Source organism: Eschrichtius robustus, chromosome 19 (assembly GCF_028021215.1).
Source record: "Eschrichtius robustus isolate mEscRob2 chromosome 19, mEscRob2.pri, whole genome shotgun sequence".
Classification (NCBI taxonomy): Eukaryota; Metazoa; Chordata; class Mammalia; order Artiodactyla; family Eschrichtiidae; genus Eschrichtius; species Eschrichtius robustus.
In genome coordinates this window covers 65,265,560-65,293,271 of record NC_090842.1, presented here as the reverse complement: position 1 = coordinate 65,293,271, position 27,712 = coordinate 65,265,560, and the positions used below count along the sequence as shown (strand labels likewise).

At 45.2% G+C, this 27,712-nt stretch overlaps 1 protein-coding gene across 1 annotated transcript; it reads right to left on the bottom strand.

Annotated features, from left to right (window-relative positions):
- Positions 1–7,209: 7,209 nt before the first annotated feature.
- LOC137753020 (zinc finger protein 836-like) lies at positions 7,210–27,487 on the bottom strand. The gene is made up of 4 exons (XM_068527977.1): positions 27,430–27,487; positions 20,895–20,982; positions 17,622–17,748; positions 7,210–8,583 (listed from the first exon to the last, which is right to left on the bottom strand). The coding sequence occupies exons 2-4, from the start codon at positions 20,907–20,909 to the stop codon at positions 7,409–7,411; spliced, it is 1,317 nt and encodes a 438-aa protein (XP_068384078.1). The 5' UTR covers positions 20,910–20,982; positions 27,430–27,487; the 3' UTR covers positions 7,210–7,408.
- Positions 27,488–27,712: the final 225 nt, after the last annotated feature.

Here is a 27,712-nt window from a genome sequence, read left to right as displayed (position 1 = left end):
ATGAAATAGCCCATTCAACCCAGGGAGAGTTCTGTATTTCTCCTTCTAGTGTGTAATACAGAGCAAGTTCAGTTCTTGTTTCCTTAAACTGCTTAAATTAATTCTAATTTCACAAAATCTTCCTGGAGCCAACCACTGCCGCATGTCAACCACTCTGGGAGGCCCGCGTTTCCAGAAACCTTAATATCTTTGGCCTCATTAACAGGACATGAGAGCAACCTGTTGGCAAAAATAGCTTCTATTTAAACCGTTTTCAACTTGTTTAGAGAATACATCTTGGTCTCCGACATAACTGGCCCCCACAAACGTAAGCTTTACCTTAAAACTGTTACAGACTGCAACTTAAAATAAACCCGTCAAGCACGGAGAAGCACCTTCCGGGCCCGCCCCCTTCCCCGTCCCACCCTCCGCGTTCCCTTCCCAGACCCGGGTTCCCCTCACCGCCCCGCAACCCCGTCGCTAGCTCTCCGCCCAGGCCCCGCCCCGGCCGCCCGGTCTCTTCACCAAGCGCATGCGCACTTCTCTACGGTCCTGGAAATGAAATGCAACGAAGGTCACACTGCAGAGTGTAAGTTTCTCTTTTCTAGTTTAAATCTGTGCTTCGCGGTCCGTTTACTCCATCCTCAGGGTTCTGAAGTCACTGTGGTCTTTTAATTCGCACTCCCGCTCCTCCTCCTCATGTAAATCCAGACGTCAGTATTACGGATCGCGGACCGTTTCCCTTTGGGTTTTAAATTTCTCTGAGGCCAGTACCGAAGCCCTTGCCTTTTCCGCTTCCGGTCCACATACAAACCGCCTTTCGCTACATTTTCCTTCTTGAAACCCTTTACTACCTCCGCCCGCCCCCACGTAACGTCCTCTTCCGCGAGGTGGATGCGCGCCCCCCAGCCTCGCCCCCTAGGCCCCTGGAGGGCAGCGCCGGTCCCCCCGCTCCAGGGGAGGCCGCGTCCTCTCCCCGGTCCTGGGATTCTGGAGAGCCCACCCCTCTCCCTCCCAGTCCTTCTGTCCTCGCGTCTTAGACCGGTCTTTCTGCTCCGCAGGCCTCCCCTTCCTGGTCAGCCCTTCCTCTGACCCCGTGTAGGGGGAGGTGACCTGGGCCAGCCTTGTGACACACAGTGTTCTTCGGTTCTGAGTTCCAAACGGTCTCTTCCAGTATGCGGGCGTCTTATTCAGTCGCCATCCTCGTAAATACAGGGACGAGGGGGATCAGGAGAAGCAGACACAGAGAGCGACTGAAAGAAATAGAAAAACTAAGGAGGATAAAGAATGAGGGAGAACCAATGGGAACATAGAGGGACTTGTAAATAGTAAAGTGAAAGTGATTAAGCCTGGAAGGTAGCAGGTGAATAAAATAGAGAAGTAAATTAAAAAGCCGGATCTCCAGGGATTGGAGAGCAACAAAGGCAGAGGGGCTCTGGATCAGTGGTAGGAGAGTGGTAACAATGGTGAGGCATTTCACACAGAGAGTCCGGGAGAGGATAAAAGGTGGAACCATGGCCTTCAGAGCATCATGGTGCTGGGAGAGAAGGAGAGGAAAAATACTGACTACTAGAGCAGAGAGAGAGAGCAGGAAGGAAGCACAGCCACCAGGGGGCGCTGGAGAGTGGGCAGGGAGAATAACAGGGACAGAAGGGGTGTAACCAGAGGGCAGAGAGGGAGCAGAGATGAGGGAAGAAAGAGGCAGAAATACATAGAGATGTAGGTCATCAGAAAGGTCGGGGAGAAAGAGCATCAATAGGGGACACAAGGTGCAGAGTGGGGCGGGACAGGAGTGAGAAAATAGGAGGGGAGAAACAGCAGGAGAAGAGAGGGGAACAAAAAGACAGAGACATAGAAAGCAATAGGGAGACCGATAAACAGAATGAAATGGAAACGCAGAGCAGTGCAGGTGGAGACCTGGAGGTGATCACACTGTAATACAGCCCAGCAGTGCGCAGCCCTTAGCACAGGGCCCCTGGCGCACGCTGTGCCCCCCACCCCCGTTACCAGGCAACGGTTACCAGGAGACCACTGAAGGGATGGTTGGAGTGGCCTCAGAGCTCCCGTTCAGCCATTGGTCCGTGCCACAGTGAGCCCCTCCCTCAAGCGACCAACTGTCAATGAGTGACATTTAGTGGACCCATTCAGCCAAATGTCTGTGGAGAGTGAAGTAAGAGAGGGATCCCGGCCTTCTCCCCTCCGCTTCTCCTTGGGCCGCAGGTGAGCTGGGAGGCCGAGGGAACAGGCTGGGGGTGTGTGTTGCAGGGCTCCAGAGCCCTCGCCAAGGCTGCCCACTGCCCGGGCCCTGAGGCAGCGGTGACCCTCTCCCCCATCACCGCCTCTGCGACCTAATGGCAGTGGCAGTCTGCAGGACCTGGCCCCTTGCCGTTGGGCGGCCAGAGGAGCCGGAGGGCCAGTTGGGTCCTGGGTGCCTGGCTCTCTCAGCGATCACAGCTGGGCAGGGTCTGGGGACCTGGCCCTGAGGGAGCTGCCAACTGAGATCATCATCTTTAGCCAGGCCTGGGCACTGGCGGTAGGCCCCAAACCTGGTTCTGGATGAATGCTCTGGGGCAGGGTAACTGGCCCCCCTGCAGGGACCCCCTTCTCTTAGCCAGGCCTGGACCTCGGAGGGTGAAAGTTGTGCCTTGGCACCTTCCCCTTTCTTGTCAGGACAGAGAGTAACATTTGTTTGGTGGAGGTTTACAGGAACATCTTTACCTGACCATGACCTGACCTCAGGTACAAAGGATCTGCCACCAAGAAGTCTGCAACAACTAACCACACCCCTCCCTCACTGTTCCTATAAGAGGGCTTTGCTGGAAGCTTTCAGGGAGTTTGGGGTTTTTAAGGCATGAGCCACCCATCTCCTTGCATGGCCCTGCAGCAAACCTTTCTCTGTTCCAAATCCCAACGTTTTGGTATTGTTCAGCCTCACTGTGCGCCAGGCACAGGGACTTGCGTTTTGGTAACGTGACCACTATCACCACTGTCCCACTATCACACCACCACCATCACCGCTGTCTCGAGAAGAAATGGCGCAATAGCTCCGCCTCCGCCACTGTCTCCCGGGAGCCCGGAACCGACCCAGTCACAAGGGGCTCCATGGAGACGGGAGGGCTCGGCTCAGGCTGACCATCATCAACAGTGCAGAGACAGGAAGCGGGCGGGCGGGAAGAGGGGGTGATTCCAAAGACAGCAGGCTGAGTGTGTGCCGAAGAGGGCATGCCCCCCACAACACTACTTTGAAAGGATGCTGTTTCAAAGTGGCACTGAAGAGTATTAACTGTTTCAGAAACCAAAACCACCAGAAATAAGCATGGTCTTCTAAGAGGGGTTTTGCCACCTCCTGCTACTAAAAATGCCACCAGTGAGGCTATTGGAAGGGCACCACCTAAACTCAAGGGCATCCCTAGAATCTACCCTGGTGAGGAGTCACTAGGCTAATTTTACCTCACTCTGATTCCAAGGTCAATTCTGCCTAATTGACTCACTCAAGCTCAGCAAGTGCTGGATCCAGCCTTGTTAAGGGCACTGAAAATGAACCCACAGTGGAGTGCTGGACCCTGCTGTGAACTCAGCGGTACTCGAGACAGGCTGGGGACTCTTCACACCAGAGCCTCTCGACCTCGGCTGTGCCGTGGGTGCCGCGTAGATGTTCAGGAGCATCCCCGCCCTGAGCTGTGACAGCCATGGCCCCTCAGACCCCGCCAGGTGTCACCCCTTCCTCTGTCCCCACGTCATCCCCCATCCCCTCTCACCCTCCTGCCTGGGCTGCGCTTCCACCCCCCCTTGCTCTCTGACCCCCCGGCACAGGCTACACTGCTCCTGGCTCCACCCAAACCTCTGCTGCGACAACCAACACTCCTGACACAGGCAGACTAAGTTGTGATTTTAGGACCTTAGAGTCCTAAACACCTTAGGGTGTTTAGAGTCCTATATCCACCCATCTCAGGTATTAGCAGACTCTGGGAGACACAGAGGATCTAAATAAAGATATAAATTCGAAGATATAAATTCAAAGATATAAATTAGACTATGAAAGGTATATAACATGGTTTAGGGTCTTCCCAGGTGGTGCAGTGCTTAAGAATCTGCCAGCCAATGCAGGGGACACAGGTTCGAGCCCTGGTCCAGGAAGATCCCACATGCCATGGAGCAGCTAAGCCCCTGTGCCACAACTACTGAGCCTGTGCTCTACAGCCCACAAGCCACAACTACTGAAGCCCATGCGCCTAGACCCCGTGCTCCGCAACAAGAGAAGCCACCGCAATGAGAAGCCCATGCACTGCAACGAAGAGTAGCCCCTGCTCACCGCAACTAGAGAAAGCCCGTGCACAGCAATGAAGACCCAACACAGCCATAAATTAATTTTAAAAAAAGATATATTACATGGTTGACTTGCACATCCATGAACTTATGCACACACATGTCCACACTAAAAAACTGAAATGAGAGGAATTGTTTCTTGACAGATTTTCAATTTTATTAACCATCGTTTTATTCACACGTATTTCAGCATCTTTCAGACAATGAAAATATCAACTGTACTGAATTTAGTTTGTCAACATGATTCTATAATAGCCTAAAAAAAGAAAAATGGTACAATCATGAAAAAAACAAAATATTTTCACTCCAATCTCAATAACTATATTCAAAAATATAAATACAATTTTATCCATTAAAATTTACATACATAGGCATTAAAAACAGCCAAAGCGTTTCTGTTTTTTCTAATAATAAAACATAGATTCACAATGAGAAAAGTTAATAGTATTATACACTATTTTCACAGATTATGAAAAATATTACCACAATAATAAAGTTATGAACTTGGAGAATTAAAAATCATGAAAAAAGTATATTGGAAAGACATATTGTTATTAAAAAAATACATTTTAACCAAACATCATGACGAGAAGGAAACCCTCGATGAATTCCCTCTGAAGTTACAGTGGAAGGAAGGGGGCTGGCCAAGGCTCCTGCCTTTCACCACTGTACAGGGTGCCTGAGCAGGGACCACTAAAGAAAGTAACAGGAGGAAAACAGAGAGCGAGAGACACAGAAACAGCCTGTGAGAGAGTTAAAAGCTGAACATTCACAAATCGAAGGACATGGAAAGGCGAAAATCAAAAGGATGGAAAAGACAGTCCATCCTAAAAAGAGAGCAGTGGTGACTACATAATATCAGAAAAAAATGAACACAAGGAACGTTATATAATGATAAAAGGGTCAATTTAACAAAAAGATAGAAGAAATAAAAATACATACACATATAACATTAGATCTCCAAGAAAAAGGAAGCAAACGTTAACAGCAATGAAGACAGAAACAGCATGGGAGACTTCAATGGCCCAGGTTTACTCATGGATGGAACCAAAGAGAAGATCAATAAGGAAACAGAGGACTTAAACAACACTATAGACCAAGTAGACATAACAGACACATACAGATCACTCCACCCAAGAGCAGCAAAAACATGCTCCTGAAACACACATGGAACATTCTCCATGACAGACCACATGTTAGGCCAAAAAACAGATCTTAACAATGTTAAGAGATTGAGATCATAAAAAGTATGTTCTCCAATCACAGTGAAATAAAACTAAAACAGCAGAAGGAAAACAGAAAATTCCCAAATTGTGGAAATTAAACAACTCATTATTTAAAAATAATTTTATTTATATAAATATTTATTTATATAAATTTATATTTATAAATTTATTCAGCTGTACCCAGCAATCCCCTTCAAGTCACAGACCAGCCCTGATCCATCCCCACGCAGAGCAGAGCCCCTCAGCCTCAGCCTAGATCTCAGCCCTCAGGAACGGGAGGACTCAGAGTCACGATGCTCAGTGATGCATCCGGACTGGAGTCACCTCAGGCACATTAAATATACAAATATTTACAAAATGCAAAAGCCTTGTAGACAGGAGTTTTGCAATTCTCCTCATCTGTATAATTTGAGCAAATTTTAAATTTACTATATTCTAGCCCCAAAACATACATCCCAAATTAATCATCCACATCCAAAGAACTCACTACCCATCTGGATCTAGCTTCTCCCCTCTACCTGCACTTCTGTGTTTCCACTTCATTCCGTTTATCTTTCTCCCTATTTTAACTCTTTTTGTCTCTCATTCTCTTCCCCTCTGCTCTCTTGCCATTCCTGCCCTCCTCTCCATTTCTTCCCTCACACCTGGCCTGCCCCACTCTGCAACCTGTTCCCCCTTGTTCCTCTTTCTCTCCAGCCTTCTTGATTGCCCTACATCTCTAGGTATTTCTGCCTCTTTCTTCCCCCATCTCTGCTCCCTCTCTGCCCTCCAGATTACACCCCTTCTACCCAAGTGGTTGTTGTGAGGGGCTAGTTCCATCTGGCAACATTTCCTGCAATTAGAATCAACTTAGGGGACTTTCCTGGTGGCGCAGTGGTTAAGAATCCACCTGCCAATGCAGGGGGCACGGGTTCAATCCCTGGTCTGGGAAGATCCCAGATGCCGCAGAGCAACTAAGCCTGTACACCACAACTACTGAGCCTGCGCTCTACAGCCCACGAGCCACAACTACTGAGCCCACGTGCCACAACTACTGAACCTATGCGCCTAGAGCCCACGCTCCACAAGAGAAGCCGTCGTGATGAGAGGCCTGTGCGCCGCAACTTAGAGTACCTCCCACTCGACGCAACTAGAGAAAGCCGGTGCATAGCAACGAAGACCCAACACAACCAAAAATAAATAAATAAAATTGGTTCTTTAAAAAAAGAAAGAATCAATTTAGGCAGTTCAAGGAAAGAAGAGCTGAACTTGCCTCTATATTACGAACTAGAATGAGAAGTATGAAATGCTCCCTGGGTAGAATGGGGTATTCATGCTGACACCCTACAAAACAGTTTTCCTTTCTGTTCCTCATTCAGCCAGGTTGAATGACAACACGTGTCGGTTCCAGAGACTCAGAGACAAATCCCAGAGCCTTGAGACTGAGCCATGTGATAATTTCCGTCGCTAACCATTGCTTTAAAAAGAGAAATACACTCTGAAAAATTGTTCTAAATTGTATTGTTCATTGTTTCTTTTTTTCCCCAAAGTGTTTTATTTGCCTCTTAAAACGTTTTCCCCCAGTTTTATTGAGATGTATTTGACATACATCACTGTATGAGTTAAAGGTGTACAGCATAATGTGCTGACTTTCATATATTGAAATAGTTATCAATAAGTTTAGTAAGCATCCATCATCATATAGATATCACTAAAAGAGAAAGCAAAAAAATAAAAACAGAAAATATAATTTTCTTTTTATGAGACTGTCAACTGAAAAAAATGCACAATCCAAGAGTTGTGAGTTATTTTATTTGGGGCAAAATGAGCGCTATCATCTAGGAGACAGTGTCTCAGATAGCTCTGAGGAATTGTTCTGAAGAGGTAGGGGGAGAAAGTCAGTATAACTTCTTTCCTGTATGAATTTTCTGATGTCTAATGAGGTTTGAGCGGTAATTAAAGGTTTTTCCACACTCATTACATCTGTAAGGTTTCTCTCCAGTATGAACTCTCTGATGGCTTGCAAGGGTTGCATATAGACTAAAAACCTTGCCACACTCATTACATTTATAAGGTTTCTCCCCAGTATGAACCCTCTGATGAACTGCAAGGTTTGAATTTTGACTGAAGACTTTGCTACATGTATCACATTCATGTAACTTCTTTCCTGTATGAATTTTCTGATGTCTAATGAGGTTTGAACGGTGATTAAAGGTTTTTCCACATTCATTACATCTGTACGGTTTCTCTTCAGTATGAATTCTCTGATGATTTGCAAGGACTGAATTTCGACTGAAGACTTTGCCACATACATCACATTTATATGGTTTCTCTCCTGTGTGGATTATTTGATGTTGAGTGAGGTATAAGCCACGACTAAACGTTTTGCCACACTCATTACACTTGTAACATATCTCTACAGCATGACTTTCCCCATGACCCACAAGGTGTGAATTTTGACCAAAGATTTTACCACATATATCACGTTTATACACTTTTGCTCCTGTGTGGGTTCTCTGATGTCTAGTGAGGTTTGAGCTGTTAAGGAAGGTTCTGTTACACTCATTACACTTGTAACATCTTTTGCTGTGGGCTTTCTTGTCTTGTGTCAGTATTGAGGGATGCATAAAATCATTCTCATTTGTATTAGAAATGCTGGTTTGAACACTAGGAGGAATTATGTGAAGTGGTGAAAATGAGGCACTACTGTTGATTTTCTTGTCAGCTTGATTAAATTCATAAATTTCCCCTTCACTTCTCATTATATGGAGTTCATCCTGAAAGTTTAATCCAAGCCTGTTTCCAATGGGCTTGATTCCTGCATCCCGTCTACAATGGCAATGTCTTCCATCAGTGAGATTTTTGTTATGAGTTATAGGCATTTCTTTATAATTTCTTTCATCACCTCTCTGCTGAGACTCAAAGTCATAAATATTTTCATGCATTTCCCTGAGGTAAAAATGTTTGATTTCATGACTTTCAGGCCTTCCCAGCATCACTGTTTGGAATACTTCTCCTATATTGCTGCTCATTTTTGGTTGTAACTGCTTGATCACATGTATAGGAGAGAGATCTACAAGATATAAAGAACCATGGTTATCCTATTCATTAGTCCATAAATAAATGCTTCATGTTGAATATATATTACACCAAAAGTAATACACCAAACAGAGTTATGAAACTTCCCAACAATGATCTTAAAATTTTTAGAAACACTAAAGGAATAGAATTCTTTACTAAAGAAAGAGTAATAACATAAAATTCAATCTAATTTTAAGGTAGCCTTGTTTCACAAACCCTACGTCAAAAACACTCACACTGGACATCAGCTATTGAAGAAAGGGTATTTTTCCACCACGAACCCAAAGCACATACCAATTAACATTAAACATACCACTGTCTCATAATTGAGAAGAAAAAATATAATATCATAAATTCTGCATACTTACTGTACATACATAAATGCTAAAAAACAGACAATATACTGTAATACTAAATAATCCAAACAAGCTTACCTAATAAATAATCTAATTAATTGGCTGTTTAGGATTGAAAAATTAATATATGATAGAGAAAATAAAGATTTGATAAAACAATTTTTAAGAAAACAAAATATTTTTCTAAATAGATGCTATAAAACTATGTACCCATAAATAAAAGGCATTTTACAACATTAACAAGTAGTGCAGGTCAGTTGTATTGCAGAATACACACCAAACAACCATCATCTGGAAATCACAATTAAGAATGAATACATAGGGCTTCCCTGGCGGCGCAGTGGTTGAGTCTGCCTGCCAATGCAGGGGACACGGGTTTGAGCCCTGGTCTGGGAAGATCCCACGTGCCGCGGATCAGCTGGGCCCATGAGCCACAATTACTGTGCCTGCACGTCTGGAGCCTGTGCTCTGCAACAAGAGAGGCCACAATAGTGAGAGGCCCGCGCACCGCGATGAAGAGTGGCCCCTGCTTGCCACAACTAGAGAAAGCCCTCGCACAGAAACGAAGACCCAACACAGCCATAAATAAATAAATAAATACTTTTAAAAAAAAAAAGTAAAAGTATTAATTTTAAAAAAACAAAAGAATGAATACATAAAAGATTCTCCAGGTATCAAACAGGCAATATTTAGAGCAATCCCTACATGTGCAGTACCCTTAAATTATCGACGTTATTGGCTCCAAATATACGTAATGAAGAGTGAGCACTTTGTAAATTTTTAAACCATGGTCAGACAAAATGTTCAGAAAAATTGCAAAAGAAAAGCATACAAAATATAATAAAGGGATATTAAAAACCTGTGACGGGACTTCCCTGGTAGCACAGTGGTTAAGACTTTGTGCTCCCAATGCAGGGGACCTGGGTTCAATCCTTGGTCAGGGAACTAGATTGCACTTGCATGCCACAACTAAGAGTTCATATGCCACAACTAAGGAGCCAGCGAGCTGCAGCTAAGGAACACGCCTGCTGCAACTAAGACCTGGTGCAACCAAATAAATAAATAAGTAAATAAGATACTAAAAAACAAAAACAAAAGGAAAAAAACCTTGCAACAATGTTAATACTATCTTTTTATACAAAAGTAACTTTTAAGTCTTTACTATACACCATGCAATATTCTAAGCCATCTAACAGCACTAATTTGTTTCAAATGGCTGGAGGTAAATTAACATGATTTTTCAAATCAGAGCAGTAGATGCATAGCTCTATGTACGTGACCCCGACAGACACAGAATCAAAATGTGAACCTGGACCTGCAGACTGAGACAACATACTCTTAAGAATGACTGCCCTGGGGCTTCCCTGGTGGCAAAGTGGTTAAGAATCCACCTGCCAATGCAGGGGACAGGGCTTCAATCCCTAGTCCAGGAAGATACCACATGCCGCGGAGCAACTAAGCCCATGCGCCACAACTACTGAGCCTGCGCTCTAGAGCCCGTGAGCCACAACTACTGAGCCCACGTGCCACAACTACTGAAGCCCACACGCCTAGAGCCCGTGCTCCACCACAAGAGAAGCCACTGCAATGAGAAGCCCACACACTGCAACGAAGAGTAGCCCCCGCTCGCCACAACTAGAGAAAGCCCGTGCACAGCAACGAAGACCCAATGCAGCCAAAAATAAATAAATAAATAAATAAATTTATACATATATAAAAAAAGAATGACCGCCCACCCAGGCAGTACACAATATAAAATACTGCAACAAAATCAGGAGTTTAATAAGAAAACCTCAAGGGAGATGCAAAAGAAGTGAGCCATGTAACCAATAACGTTATTCAGCCATCTCTCCTGGAAACTTTCTGAGTTAAGGCTGCACATAGTGGTTCAGGTCGTGTACTGGGATAGTTGTTCAATGGATGAAGAGGGGTCATTTTACAGTATGAGTGATGTGGAAGGTGGAGGGATGAGTGAAAAAGCGCTGTGGAAATTGGGGCTATCAGGAAAACAAGTTAAATATGCTAGGAAATAACATTGTTTTCGGGGACTTCCCTGGTGATCCAGTGGTTAAGAATCCGCCTCCTAATGCAGGGGATGCGGGTTCGATCCCCGGTCGGAGAACTAAGATCCCACATGCCACAGGGCAACTAAGCCTGTGCACCCCAACTACTTACTTAGCTCGTGCGCTCTGGAGCCCACGTGCCACCACTACAGAGAAGCCTGTGCACCACAACAAAGAGCCCGCAGGCTGCAACTAAGACCCGATGCAGCCAGAAATAAATAAACAAATCAAAGAAAAAAACAGACCATAGAAAAGGTAGGAGAAATAGAATGAAAATAACAAGATAGTAGATTTAAAAAACAAACAGTGCCTCCATCTACATCAAGGTACGTGTGAGGAAAGGTCAGGACAAAAAGGGTCTGAGTGGCATGCAGGATATATGCATATGTGGGAGCACAGCTGGTGACTGCACATCTGTGTGAATATAACTGTACGAGGGGAACTAAAATAGTGACCTTAAAAGAAAAGAGGGACTTCCCGGGAGGTGCAGTGGGTAAGACTCTGCACTCCCAATGCAGGGGGCATTGGTTTGATCCCTGGTCGAGGAACTAAGATCTTGCGTGCTGCACGGCACAGCCAAAAAAATAAATAAATGAATAAAATAATAGTAATAATAACTGGTTCAGCAATTTTCATAATACTGTCCGATTTTTAACTATAGAAATTATACTATGGGTATGGGACAGAAACAAAAGAGATTTAAAAAGAGATTTAAAAAGAGATTGTAGGGAGAAAGTAGGATTACATCTATTACACTATTTGCTATGTAATGTATCCAACTGTATACTCCATAAGTTCCACGGTCATGCTTATATTGGAGAAATACATACATAATATTCCAGGAGACTGTGCAAGAATTTTGTTAGCAGAAACCAGAAGAAAAAATCAGGAAAAGGCGACTCAAAAGGAGATGGATGCATTTCTTCTGTACACACACATGCAGATACAAAGAAATCGAATCAACAGTACAGTCGAGTAGGAAGGAGATCATGATTCTGAAACCAAGTCCCCCTACATTTCAGTTCCCCTGCCGAGTTTGATTAACCTCTTTATAGAATATTTTATTCCCTTTCTTGTCCCACACCTGCTCCCCTTAAGACTGAGGGTATCAAAAAGGGTGGGGGGGATTGAGACTGAGGAAGACCCTGTGGGGCCCTGCCAGCCTTTCCGTGTCCCCGTTTCTCGTTCATAGAAAAAGGCTTAGTCTCCTAGACTTTACCAGAGACCGAAAGAGCAGATTCAAGCCGTTACTATTAGAAGAGTGAGGGAATGCAGAAGCAAAGGAAAAGCAAGTCCAGCATAATCTTTCCCATGATGGGTAGCTTAAACCGATATCTTGATTTACGACCCCTAACTGCAGCTTCATCCAGCTGGCCCCAAAAAGATTTAAAAATTGATGACACCCGTAGGGTGAATTGAGAAATGAAATTCTTAACCTGTTAACATTGGCTCTAAGTAAATAATAAAATATCTCAACTAATGCCTTTGCTCTCTCCTAGAAAGAAGTTAAGGAATCCCAAGATGGTGATTTAAGAGCTTGTTTTGCAGGCACGTACAGAATAATCACAAAGGAAGTCACAATGTGGTGCCCAAAAGTCTACAGCTGAGATCTTACAGGAAACCTGGGATCACAGACACTCCCCTCCTTCCTTTTGCCTTTAAAAATCTTACACCCTGGCCAGCCATCAAGATGGATTTGAGTCAAGCCTGGGTCTCCTATCTTCCTGGTTGGTGCCACCTCAGATAATAAGCCTTTCATTGCTCCAAACTCCAACGTTTCTGTTTGTTTGCCTTCACTGAACAACAGGCACATGAACTTGGATTCAATATCATGATGTCTTATGCATGTTCTTTGCCAGGAAAAGGTACAAAACTATGCTGAAAACCATGCTTCAACGGAGCAGTTCCTCAGAGCTCTCATCAGACGCAATGGTGAAAGAATGAAAGCTTTTCCTCTACGATCAGGAACAAGACAAGGATACAGGCTCTCGATATTTCCATATACCTGGAAGTTCTAGCAAGAACACATAGGCATGAAAAGAGACAATAGGTATCCCAACAGCAAAAGGAAGCAAAATTATCTGTTGACAACTGACATGATCTAATTATGTAGAAAACTCTGAAGATTCTGCAAAATGAAAACCCTGCTAGAAAAAATGAAAGAATTCCCCCAAAATTACAAGATATAAAATCAACCTGCAGGGACCTCCCTGGCGGTGCAGTGGTTAAGACTCCGCACTTCCACTGCACAGGGCAAGGGTTCCATCCCAGGTCTGGGAACTAAGATCCCACATGCCTAGCTGTGCGGCCAGAAAAAAAAGTAAAAAAATCAATGTGCAAAAGTCAATTGAGTTTCGGGACTTCCCTGGTGATGCAGTGGTTGAGAATCTGTCTGCCAATGCAGGGGACACAGGTTCAAGCCCTGGTCCGGGAAGATCCCACCTGCTGCACAGCAACTAAGCCCGTGTGTCACAACTACTGAGTCTGTGCTCTAGAGCCCATGAGCCACAACTACTAAGCCCGTGCACCACAACTACTGAAGCCCGCATGCCTAGAGCTCATGCTCTACAACAAGAGAAGCCACCGCAATGAGAAGCCCGAGCACCGCAAGGAAGAGTTCTCCCACTCCCAGCAACTAGAGAAAGCCCAGTTGCAGCAACAAAGACCCAACGCAGCCAAAAATTAATTAATTAATTAATTAATTGATTTTAAAAAATGAAAAAAAAGTTTAAAAATTAATTGAGTTTCTAAATACTGACAATGAACAATCAAAAAAGAAGCTCAGAAAACCACTCCATTTAGAAAAGAATCAAAAAAATACAGTACTTAGGCATAAAGTTATATAGGAAGGGAAAGATTTATACATTATAAACTAAAAAGACTGCTGAAAAATATTAGAAAAGACACAATAAATGCAAAGATGTCCCAAGTTCATGAATTGGAAGTCAATACTGTCAAGATGCCAATACTAGCCAAAGTGATCAACAGATTCAAAACAATCCTTAGTGAAATCCCAATAGCGTTTTTGAAGAAATAGATAAATCCATCCTACTATTCATATGGAATCTCAAGAGACAATGAATAGCAAGAACAAGCTTGAAAAGAACAAAATCGGCGGTCTCACACTTCATTTCAAAACTTATTCCAAAGTTTCCAGAGACCAGTGGAACACAACAGAGCCGACAAAAAAATCTCTTGTATATATAGTCTAATGATGTTCCACAATGGCCTCAAGATCACTATATAGGGGAAAGGCAGTGTTTTCCACAAAAGGTGTTGAGAAAACTGAATATTCACATACAAAAGAATTTAGTTGGACCATTATCTTACACTACATACAAAATTAACTCAAAATGGATGAAAGACCTAATCCTAAGACCCAAATGCATAAAACTCCTAGACATAAACATACAGGAAAGTCTCTTGACATTGGATCCACCAATGATTTGTCAGATATAACACCAAAAGCAGAGACCACAAAGTAAAAACAGATAAACTGGACTACATCAAAATTGTTAACTATGGGGCTTCCCAGATGGCACAGTGGTTAAGAATCCGCCTGCCAATGCAGGGGACACAGGTTCGAGCCCTGGTCCAGGAAGATCCCACATGCCACAGAGCAACTAAGCCCATGTGCCACAACTACTGAGCCTGCGCTCTAGAGCCTACATGCCACAATTACTGAAGCCCGTGCACCAAAAGGCCATGCTCCACAAGAGAAACCACCACAGTGAGAAGCCCATGCATCGCAATGAAGAGTAGTCCCCGCTCACCACAACTAGAGAAATCCCACATGCAGCAACGAACACCCAACGCAGCCAAAAATAAATAAATAAAATAAATTTTTAAAAAAATCGTAAACTATTATTCATTAAAGCACTCTCAGTAGAGTGAAAACACAATCTAGGGTATAAGAGAAAATATTTGCAAATCATATATCTGATAATAGATTAATGTCTGGAATATAGAAAGAACTCTAAAAGGGACTGATCACCAATTCCACCATGGGGCCGGGGGGCGGGGGGGCCTTCCTCAATCAACCATCCCATACATTGCAAGTAAGAAAAACACTAAGGCTAACATAAAAAGTATGAAAGTAATGACAAAATACATACAAATCAAGATCATTTATAACTCACAGAAAAGCACAAAATGAAAGTACCAGTGTATTAAACAAAACAAATTATGGTTCATCATTGACGGTCTCACTCAACTTCACAAGCTCTCTCGTTAAGATGCTTCAAAAGTAGGTGTGCAGATAAAATGAACAGTGGCACACAAGCGACAAAAGATGTGGCATCAACAACAGTTTAGTCAACAGCCTCACAGATATCAGGATGTGAACGTGGACAATGTTATTCATAGAAGAAATTAAGGTGCCATTTATTCAGGCTCAAAGGGGATGGTCATCAGTAGATGTGAACAACATTGTCACGGGGCCCTGGAGACAGGCTTTTGTGACAGTCCTCAAAACCAGAAAAAAAAAACTGTAAAGACTTATAGGTTAGGCACTCGTGATACTTTCTATCTTGTATCCTACAACCTGCTGACCACCCTACTGAGTAGGTTCAAGTGGTTACTCTGAATGCAGTAGGATGATATTGCAACACATGAGGGAAAGTGTTCTCCATCAGTAATTTTCTGTTACCCAGTAAACCCATTCCCCAGAGAGTCCACCAAAAGTTGTCCACAAACTACAGGTGGATTATCACAGCAAAGAAATTGGAAAAATCTTCAGTCCTTAGGACTATGTAATTCAAAAGCACATTTAAGGGGCAAAATCGTACAAACTTAGGAAAATAAGAAATCAGGAAGAGTACACATTCCCAGACTAGGCAGAGCAGTACAAGAGCCAAAAAATTACAAGATACAGGAGTCAGATGCTCGAGGACCTTGAGATAGAACCACGTCCTCAACCCACAAATGCCAACCTAAGAGCCTGAAAGACTCATATATGCTCCCCATGTAGGACTGGGGATCAAAAAGAGGATCTCTCGGGACTTCCCTGGTGGCGCAGTGGTTAAGAATCCGCCTGCCAATGCAGGGGACACGGGTTCGAGCCCTGGTCCAGGAAGATCCCACATGCCGCGGAGCAACTAAGCCCGTGCGCCACAACTACAGAGCCTGTGCTCTACAGCCCGCAAGCCACAACTACTGACCCACGTGCCACAACTACTGAAGCCTGTGCGCCTAGAGCCCGTGCTCTGCAACAAGAGAAGCCACTGCAATGAGAAGCCCGCGCAACGCAATGAAGAGTAGCCCCCACTCACTGCAACTAGAGAAAGCCTGCGTGCAGCAACGAAGACCCAACGCAGCCAAAAATTAAAAATTAGAAATTAATTAATTAATTAATTAATTATTTTAAAAAAAGAGGATCTCTCTGTCCACTGACCTTAGTTTTCCTAACTAACAATACAGAAGAACCACTCCATCTCCCTGTTACACACAACCCTGAAGGGCATGGCAAAAGCAAAACACAAGAAATGGCTGAGGGATCTAAACAAGCAGACAGGGCTTGAGACAGCTCCATGCAGGTTCTGAGGTGCCAGATGAGTCAAAGAGCAGCCAGTGTTTTCCCATCTTCTGATTACGTCTTCCAAGTACAGCAACTCTGATCAAACTCAGAGGCTCAGGGGTGGGACTCCAGAGGCATCAGCTCTGACCTACAGGGACTAATTGAGCATCCAGTGGAATCAAGACCAGAAGGAGAGATGAAGGGGCAAGAGACCCTGAAAAAACAGCCCGCCTCGTGCTCCTCAGAGTCAAGCAACAACCAGTGCACAGGAGCCAGATGGTGAGTGTTGTGGATCCTGATAAAGGCCTTGCCTCTGTCTCTGTAGGAGCTGCAGCCCCACTGGAGGGGTAAAGAACACATTTCACATGCGGAAGGACAAGAGGGATAAATTACGGAGAAGAAAAATTTCCTCTGAGAGTTTTCAATAAATCAACTTCGGTTTTCCCAAAGAACTCTCTACCCTGAGAAGAGGTTCCCAAACACTACTAGATGTCGTGGCTTCCTCTCTGCCCTGAGATCCCATCTCTGTTCACACTTTTGATACATTCCCACCCATTTGGTTTTTTGCTATTTTCACACCACTCACCGGAGCCCTGGGCTCTTTCTCTTGCTCTAAAATGGAGATAATGTTCAGATCAGAAAATAGAAATTCCTGCTTATCAGAACAAAGAAATGTGAAGTGCTGTGGTTTTTCCAAAATCACAGCTCTTTGTTCAGCTGAGGAGTGAGGACATGATGGGTGGGTCTGGAAGAATATTTCACAAATTCATCCACTGCTTGCCTCCTTCTAAATGCATTGGGAACAGTGTAATACATATATCTAACACTCCTCCAAGAAGTGGTGAGTCAAAAGCAAGGGGCAGAAAACAGGAACTCAGATATTTTTTAAAAGTTTGCCATTGAGCTTTATACATAATTAAGCTCTGGAACAACCTCTGATGTTTCATGAAATGGACAGATCATCTGAAGAAAGGGTCAGTTTAAACTCATGGTGCTGCATCATGTCTGAGTCCAAGGGGCCTCCCAAGAGGCACACAGGGGAAAATGCATAACACGACAGGGCAGATCCCAATGTCTAGAGGGAAGTTATCCTCACCCAGGGAGAGCAGGTTCCTGTAGGTCTCCAACATCACGTCTCTGTACAAGGCCCTCTGACCAGGGTCCAGGCATTCCCACTCCTCCTGAGAGAAATCGATGACCACATCCTTGAAAGTCAACTGTTCCTGAAATGAAAACATTTCACGGGGTGGGGGGTGGGGGAGATTTGATAAATAAGGAGTTTGGGATTAACATATACACACTACTATATATAAAGCAGATAAACAAAAAGGACCTACTGAATCGCACAGGAACTATACTCAATATCTTGAAATAACCTATAATGGAAAAGAATCTGAAAAAAGAATATATATACAGCTGAATCACTTTGCTGTACACTTGAAACTAACACAACATCGTAAATTAACTATACTTCAACTAAAAAAAAAATGTTTTTAACCAAGTGGCCATGAGGATACTTCTTACCTTTATAAAAATGAAATGAGGAAGGTGTAAGGACTGATTCTGTTGATGTATATATTCTGAAAGATCCATGTTAAGGTATTTGGAGCAAATTATGTGTCTCTAATTTTAATTTCTTATGCTTTTCCATAACAGATTATGATATCCTCCAATTAATACAGAGTTTTCATCATTGTGGACAATTATAAAGCACACAGAAACAAAATTCAAGAACGGGTTGTCTATGCAGAAGTGTTAGATATTATGTTCTAAACACTGACTGATATTCAATAGCCAGATGAGCTCCAGTATGAGTGCTGTCTTCAGACATGAGGAAGTCCACCGTGGCTTTAGAGAAAGGTCAAAATCCTCAGTTATGATAATGATAACAACAGCAATGACTAAAAGTGTTTGAACACTTCCAATATGTAAACATTACTCTAAATAAGTACTTTACAGGTATGAATTGTTATCAACATAACAGGTCATTAGGAAAAGACCTGTTCCCATCTTACAGAGGAGAAAACTGTGTCAGAGACACTCTGAGGTCTCAGGTCAAGAAGCTAAGAAATGACACAGCAAGCACCTCCACCCAGAGGGTTCGGCTTTGGAACTGAAGCTAAAAAATAGAAGAGTTTAGTAATAGAGCATTAAAAGTACATTGACAGGGGCTTCCCTGGTGGCGCAGTGGTTGAGAATCTGCCTGCTAATGCAGGCGACACGGGTTCGTGCCCTGGTCTGGGAAGATCCCACATGCCGCGGAGCAACTGGGCCCGTGAGCCACAATTACTGAACCTGCGCGTCTGGAGCCTGTGCTCCGCAGCAAGGGAGGCCGCGATAGTGAGAGGCCCACGCACCGCGATGAAGAGTGGCCCCCGCTTGCCACAACTAGAGAGAAAGCCCTCGCACAGAAACGAAGACCCAACACAGCCAAAAATAAGTAAATAAAAATAAATTAAAATTCCATGATACAAAATCAACATGCAAAAATCAGTTGCATCTCTATATACAAAGAAGAATGTCAAAAGAAAATTAGAAAACAATCTTATTTGCTATAGCATTAAAAAAGAATGATGGACTTCCCTGGTGGTCCAGTGGCTAAGACTCCACGCTCCCAATGTACAGGGCCCAGGGCTCGATCCCTGGTGAGGGAACTAGTCTCACATGCCACAACTAAGAGTTCGCAGGCTGCAACTAAACATCCCACATGCCGCAACTAAAGGATCCCGCATGCCGCAACTAAAGGATCCCATATGTCGCAACTAAGACCCAGTGCGGCTAAATAAATAAATAAATAAAACTTTAAAAAAAAGAATTAAATACTCAGGAATAAATTACGCAAGGAGGTGAAAGACTTACATACTGAAAACTATTAAACAATTGCTAAAAGAAACCCAGAAAAATACATATAAATAGAAAGACTTCCAGTACTCATGGATTGGAAGACTTAAAACTCTTAAAAGGTCTGAACTACCCAAAGTGTTCTACAGATTCAGTGGAATCCCTATCAAATTTCCAATGGCAATTTCTGCAGAAATAGAAAAAAAAATGCTAAAAGTCATAGGGAATCTCAAGGACTGCAAATTGTGAAAAGACTCTTGAGAAAAGAAGATGGAGGCCTCCCTTTTCTAGATTTCAAAACATATTACAAAGTAATCCAGATGGTGTGGTACATATGTAAACATAGATATATGAACCAATGGAACAAAACAGAATGTTCAGAAATAATCCTTTGCATATATGTAAGATGCACTGAGGAGGGTGGTAAGACTACACAATGGAAAAAGGACAGTCTCAATAAAAAATGGTGCTGGGAAACTGAGTATCTACCAGCAACACAATAAAGCTGGAACCTTACCTGAATCAGAGAAACTGCTGTGTGTCAAAGGACACAATCAACAGAGTGAAAAGAAAACCTCTAAATGGAGGGAATGAAAGTGACATAAAGAATTTCCAACTGTCATAGATTTAGGTTGATTTCACAGTTTAAAATCGATGATGGAATAAAACAACCTGTATCACTCATGTCTGTTTCTCAACTATCCATTCCATTCCCAATCATTAAGATTTTGAAGCCATGGCTTCCCTGGTGGTGCAGTGGTTAAGAATCCACCTGCCAGTGCAGAGGACACGGGTTCCAGCCCTGGTCTGGGAAGATCCCACATGCCGCAGAGCAACTAAGCCCGTGCACCACAACTACCGAGCCTGCACTCTAGAGCCCGTGAACAACTACTGAGCCCATGCGTCACAACTACTGAAGCCTGCGTGCCTGGAGCCCGTGCTCCGCAGCAAGAGAAGCCACCGCAATGAGAAGCCCGTCGACACAACTAGAGAAAGCCGGCACGCAGCAACGAAGACCCAACGCAGCCAAAAATAAATAAATTTAAAAAACAAAAAAAGATTTTGAAGCCAGTGCCTCACTCATTTAGCTTCAAATATATTATAAAAAGTCAGAGTAAATTTCTCTTCACTTGTCTCTTCCAGAATTTAGCAGGCATTTGTGCATATTAATACCTGACCTCCACGTGTAGCTTCTTTCATCCTGGTTTGTAGAGAGCTGACAAAGCATCCAGATAGGGGCCCCTAAATAATCCCTGCCGCCCAACAGCACTGACACCATGTCTGAATCTGTGGGTGTGAAGCCCTGCCCAGGACGACACCCAGCGGAGCCTCTTCACAAGTTCCAGGTCACTGGGTCATGGGGAGATGGGATCTAAGTGGAGACGACAGGCCCTGAGGGAAGGACCTGGGTGGGTGTGACTGTACAGGTGTCAGGCAGGACACTTCAGAGTCAGATAAGATTAGTGAGTCCAAAGAAGGGCATTTCAGGAAGGACAGACAGAAAAAACAACTGAGAATATGACTTTACCTGAGAAAGAGCCATTTCTGACTCCTTTTCTTTCCTCTCCCTCCTCTTCTGGGCCTCTTTCTCAGACAAGAGTCTTTAGAGGTCGACCCTGAAAGTGGAAAACAGGCTGTTTAATGCTTAGAATCGACACACCCCCTTCCTGAGTCACAGCCACACACACAGGGAAGACCTCAGCATGTGGAACAGACAGTCCCCTGCTGCCCACTGTCCCAGGAGGGGCTCAGGACAGTAAACTCCCACACAGAGACCAACACAGGAGTTTCCCAGCCTTTCCTTCAGATCAGGCTCCCCTCCTGGTGAGGCCCGCACATACACAGCAGCAGCGGGCACCTCAGCTGGACCCGACGATCCCCTGCAGGTCACAGACCAGCCCTGATCCATCCCCACGCAGAGCAGAGCCCCTCAGCCTCAGCCCATAGACCCATATCTAGCAGGACATATTCCCTACTGAAAACATTCTTCAATCTTAAGCTTAGTACTCATAATTTCCCTTTCTGGACTCAAACAAACTTACAAACTCTCATGGGGTACAACACAGTCTCCAGAGAACCCATAATGATCCCCTCATCCTGTTATACAATAACAGAAAACATTCCAAGCTCTAATAACTGATACCTGAGGGAAAAATACATGTGAAGATACCCAAGGGCCCACCAGAACCAAGTCACACTACTTTCATTTCCCGTGACCCAAACCAAACACTGTCATCTCCAGAAATGACTAGTAAAAGAGAAATGTCTCCAATGATGTACATGTCCCAGTGGGACCCCAACATCTTCCGAGGAAACACTACAGATTCTCTTTTGTATCTTTCAAAGTGCATCTGATACTTTCCTCACTTGCAACCCAACATACTCAAAGGTACCAAAGGTAAGCCACAAAATGATCTCTGGGGTTTTCCCTATGTTACTCCATGGGGTGCACAACGATGCTTGCCCTACCAAAAGAGTCAATGAAAGTCAGACAGTGGAATGCATGCTGTGGGGCATACTCTAGATCCAGCCCCTCAGGACCAGGGCACCAATCATCGTGCACCCACAGCTCCCTGTGGGCTCAGCTCAGACCTTGGTTCTACTACCATTGCGGGAAACTGTTTCTCTCGGCCTAATTCCATTTCCATCATTCTTTCTCAGGTGTGAGGTGAGTTTCCCAATTAAACCCATGCACGTAAACCTCAGTCTCAGCATCTATGTCCCAGGGAACCTGAGCCAAGACGCTATGGTACCCCACACCATTCCACGAAACCTGCAACTACCAAAAAACCCACTTCTAGGTTCTCCAGCCCGAACTTAGACATTCCTGTCCAACAGCGTCACACAGCCCTCGATCCCGTAACTACACTTGGGACAGGTGCATACACCATTCACTGGGCTCATCTTGATGCCTACACTTGCTGCCATATGGCTCCTGCGGCCCCCTACAGGCTCCCCTCCGCTTTCCCCATTTTTCTATCTCCCTGCCATGATGACTGAGCAAATGGGGCTAAAAGGCACAAGGGTCTCCTGGCACAAGCATGGCAACAGGAATGCACACGAGCTGCCACCCAAAGGACACGGAGTATTCCGTATGCAGATCACAAAAGCGCCCCCCCCATCAAAGTTTGCCCGCAACTGGGGACATTATGGAGTCCAGTTACAAAGGCATTTGAGTTCAGTGGGGAAGACTCAAAGGGAGAGGGTCCCCAGCTCTCACTGTCTCCTGTTCTTCCCACTCACAACTACTTGGAAGCCATTTTAGCCCTTTGGGGGGGGGCCTCCTTTATGCCCCCTTAGGTTCTGGATTTCTGCCCACCCTTAGCACAGTGAAATCACTACCGCTGACTCTGTGCAGATGACCTGCCGGAAGGCAAAGCTCCTGTTCAAGACGGTGCCTGGTCACTGGACGTGCACAGCCTGGAACGCCTGGGGGCTATAGCGGACCAGTGACACGGCACGCTAACCATGGGGACACCTCAGGACGCTGCATGAGGACACCAGATCTGGAAGGCTTTTTAGGCTTCCCTGTATCTTTTTTGCTCTTATTTTTGTAATTAAGAAGCCACATGAGGTAAGCATCAATTAGACCTCAAATGTCCAGATCAAATATGGGAACCATCCGCATCACCTACCCAGTTCCCTTGGTCTCCCCTGAGGACTGTTCAAACCAACCCACAGTCTTAGCTTCTAAACACATCCTCAGAGTGAGATTCTGCAGGCATCCTGGGAAGAAGATGAATACTGTAAACCCTTCAATGAAGGGAAAACGGGAAAGACTCTAAATAATCAATGGAGAAGGGCATTTCTTTTGACAGTGATGGATATGGAGGCAATAAAACCTTGTGAATGTGACAGAGATTGTCAGGAGGGGCTGGGGAGACCTCCCTGAGCCTAGACCTGAAGAAGGACAGAGGGCCTGAGCCATGGTGACTTAAAGACAAAAGGTACAAACAGGAACTAAGATGTGAAACAGAAAACGTGTTGGTTTTGGGGAAGAGAGAAAAGGTGAATGTGACCGGGGCAGAGTGAACCATGAGAAAGCGTCAGCGCCCAGGATGAGGCTGGAGACACTGGCAGGGCCCTGAGGATGACACGGGGCTGAGTAGCCACAGTGAGGAGTCAGGATTTTGTCCTGAGGGCAAATAAGAGCCAGTGGAGGTATGAGTACCAGGACCCATATAAACTCTCCTTAAATTACACTTAATGCAGAGAAATACATCTGACTATGGTCACTTTTACTCTGAGCCTATATTCTTGTCTCCATTCAAGCGTTTTGGTTTTTGGTTTTCATTCTGGGAACACAGGGACACATTTAAAATTCTAAAGACAACAGGACACTCTCCAAGAAGAACTGCCACACACAGACACACACCCAATCTGGCCAATCACTTCATGGGTCAGTGTTACTCACGCTCAGAATTTCTGGTCTATTCTCTCATCTCCACGTTACAATAGGGCTCCCTGAGGGCCAGAGGGGACATAGTTCTGAGAAGGTCTAAATTCAGTGAAGAGAACCATGTGGAATTGACTTCTGAAAAGCTCCCTGAAGGGCCAGCGGGCAGAGTTTGTTCTTAACATCCATTCCGCTTAAAACATAGGGACAGGGACTTCCCTGGTGGTCCAGTGGTCAGAGTCCGCCTTCCAATGCAGGGGACGTGGGTTCGACCCCTAGTCAGGGAATTAGGGTCCCACATGCCATGGGGCAACGAAGCCTGTGCGCGCCACAACTACTGAGCCTGTGCTCTAGAGCCCGCAAGCCACAACTACTGAAGCCCGTGTGCCACAACTACTGAAGCCTGCACACCTAGAGCCCGTGCTCCACACACAACAAGAGAAGCCACCGCAATGAGAAGCCCGCCCACTGCAGCAAAGAGTAGCCCTCGCTCACTGCAACTAGAGAAAGCCTGTGCACAGCAATGAAGACCCAACGCAGCCAAAAATAAATAAATAAAATGAAAAAAATGTTTTAAAAAAGAATGTTTAAAAAAATTATTAAATAAAAAAAGAAAGAAATCAGCTGTGAGCAAACTTCTTCATCATGAACAGAGGGGCTCTGTTGGAAGGTTTCACATCAATCCAGCCCATCCTTCCTCACTTGCAGAGAATAGTCAACAGGGCCCTGAGGGAAACATCTTTTTTTAAAAAAAATCAATTAATGAATTTTATTTTTGGCTGTGTTGGGCCTTCGTTGCTGCCCGCAGGCTTTCTCTAGTTGCAGCGAGCGGGGGCTACTCTTCATTGCGGTGAGAGTGCTTCTCGCTGCAGTGGCTTCTTGTTGCAGAGCACGGGCTCTAGGCACGCAGGCTTCAGTAGTTGTGGCACACGGGCTCAGTAGTTGTGGCTTGTGGGCTCTAGAGCGCAGGCTCAGTAGTTGTGGCGCATGGACTTAGTTGCTCCGCGGCATGTGGGATCTTCCCGGACCAGGGCTCGAATCCGTGACCCCTGCATTGGCAGGCAGATTCTTAACCACCGCACCACCAGGGAAGTCCCAAGGGAAACATCTTTATATCACCTCACAGCTCACAATTTTAAGAGATCACACAAAAAGGAAGAAAACGGAATATGAGACTAACTGGTTAAATTAGGCTTTGGCTGTTAATATACACAGTCATTGATATCTTTACCAAGTACTCATCAAAATAGCCTAAAATTATTTATTAGTTACCAAGGAACTTTTCCCATACAGAAGATAAAGAGGAGAAAGCAGGCAGGCCTCAAAGGAACCTGAAACACATTTTTAAAAGAAATAATTTGTAAATTTTTTTTCATTTAAAAAGCTGGTGTCGGGCTTCCCTGGTGGCGCAGTGGTTGGGAATCTGCCTCCCAACGCAGGGGACACGGGTTCAATTCCTGGTCCAGGAAGATCCCACATGCTGCGGCACAACTAAGCCCGTGCACCACAACTACTGAGCCTGTGCTCTAGAGCCCACGAGCCACAAATACTGAGCCCACGTGCCACAACTACTGAAGCACACGCGCCTAGAGCCTGTGCTCCACAACAAGAGAAGCCACCACAATGAGAAGCCCGCGCACCACAGCGAAGAGTAGCCCCCGCTCGCTGCAACCAGAGAAAAGCCCGCGCACAGCAACGAAGACCCAATACAGCCAAAAACAATAAATAAATTTAAAAAATAAAAAAATAAAAATAAAAATGCTGGTGTTCAAGTTTTAAAAAATTGAGACTATAATGTTAGAAAAGAATGATATGAGTTGATTATAGAAGACCAAAAATTATTCCAGAAAGAAATACTTATTTATAGGAAAGGAGAAATTGAATGAACTAAGATTTATTCCAACTTCCAAAAAAACTTATACAGAATAGAGAAAGAAAAACTAAATGCATTACACACACAAAAATACTTTAAATAAATGTTCCTCTAAAAAGGCACCATGTAGTGACAGAGTCAGTCATTTCTTGCCCCAGGTGTCCTCTCCCCTGACCTCTACTCCACGCCAGGAAAAGGGAAGGGGGTGACCCACAACTAAGGGAATCAAGTCACTGCCCCCTGGCTGAATAGGGATTGCAAACGGAAGTTATCTTCTCATATAAAGAATTACAAAATGCATAAGCCTGTAGACAGCAGTTTTGCAATTCTCATCCTCATTTGTATAATTTAAACAAGTTTTAAATGTACTGTATTCTAAAGCCACAAATCATATATCACGACATCATCCATATCCAAACAACTCACGGTCCATCTGCGTCCAGCTCCCACCACCTACCTGCACTACTGTGTGTTACCATTTCATTCCGTTTATCTATCTCCCTATTCCTTTCTCTGTCTACGTCTTTTTGCTCCCCTCCGCTCTCCTGCCGTTCCTGCCCTCGTCTCTATTTCCTCCCTCACACCTGCCCTGCCCCACTCTGCACCCTGTTCCCCCTTGTTCCTCTTTCTCGCCCGCCTCCGCTCCCTCTCTACCCTCTGGGTTACACCTCTTCTAGTGCCCTTAAATTCCGCTCCTCCCCACTCCCCGGCACTGCAGTTGGCGACGCTTCCTTCCTGCTGTCTTCCTCTGCTCTTCGTGTCCCCCTCTGTCCTCTTTCTCTCCCAGCACCTGTTGCTCTGAAAGCCTCGGTTCCACCTTTTCTCCTCTCCCGGACTCACCGTGCGAGGTGCCTCACCACTGCTGCCCTCCCTCCTCCCGCTGATCCAGGGCTCTCGCCGTGCTGCTCACCCGGAGATCCGCCTTTTTTTATTTACTTCTCTATTTTATTCGCCCGCTAGTTTCAAGGCTAGATCTATTTCATTTCACTTTCTCTTTGCAAGTCCCTCAGCCGCCGTCTAAGTTCCCATTGGTTCTCCCTCATTCTTTTCTCCCTCTCAGTTTTTCTATCCCTCTCTCGGTCGCTCTGTCTCTGCTGCTCCTGATCCCCCTTCGCCCCCATATTTAGAAAGATGGGGAGTGAGTAAGATGCCCGCCTACCGCAAGAGACCATTTTCCACCTGAGTTGAACTTGGGACGGAAGAACCATGGGCGTCCACAAGGCTGGCCCAGGTCACGTCCCCCTACGCGGGGTGAGGGGAAGGGCTGACCAGGAAGGGGAGGCCAGAGAAGCAGAAGGACCGGCCTGAGGAGGAGGCGAGGACAGAGGGGCTGGGAGGGAGGGAGGGGGTCTCAGGAGAGGGGCGGGCTCTGCAGAACCCCAGGACCGGGGAGAGGACGCGGCCTCGCCGGGAGCGGGGCGGCCGGCGCTGCCCTCCAGGGGCCGAGAGGGCGAGGCTGGGGGTGGGGCGGAGGGCGAATCCACCCCGCGGTCAAGGACTTTACAAGGGGAGGCCGAGACAGTTAACAGGTTTTAAGCAGCGAAGTGTTGCGAAAGGCGGTGTCTACCTGGACGGAAGGTATTAAAAACCAAGGGCAAGGACCATCCTCAGAGAAATCTATAACCCGAAGAGAAAAGATCCCCGAAAAGATTCAGACCGGCTAGATCTGAATTTACCTGGGGTAAATTCAGGGGCGGGTGTGGGGATTTTAGGTCCGTAGTCACTCACGAGACCCTGAGGAGGGAATAAGAGAGGCCCACAGCGCAACTTTTCAGCAGAAAGGAAAAAACTCACTGTTTGTCATAAGACCTTCACGCCCTACTCTCCACTTCCAGGTCCTATGGAAACTACTACCGCCGGATTAGAAGCAGGGCTTCCGGGGGGCGGGGCCTGGGCAGAGCGCTTCCGGCGAGGGGCGGGGCGAGGAGAGTGCCCAGGTCTGCCCCAGGCAGAGGGAGGAGGGGCAGGGGGCGGGCACTGGAAGGTGCTTACCAGTAAGCTCATGGGCTTCCTTTAAGTTACTGTCTGTAACAGTTTTTTTTGTTTTATTTTGCTTTGATAGGTAAGAAGTGGATTT

Coding starts and splice junctions, on each gene's coding strand:
- LOC137753020 (XM_068527977.1), bottom strand. Junction 8,584..17,621: donor CAGGAACCTGCTCTCCCTGG/GTGAGGATAACT, acceptor TATATCTTGTAG/ATCTCTCTCCTATACATGTG.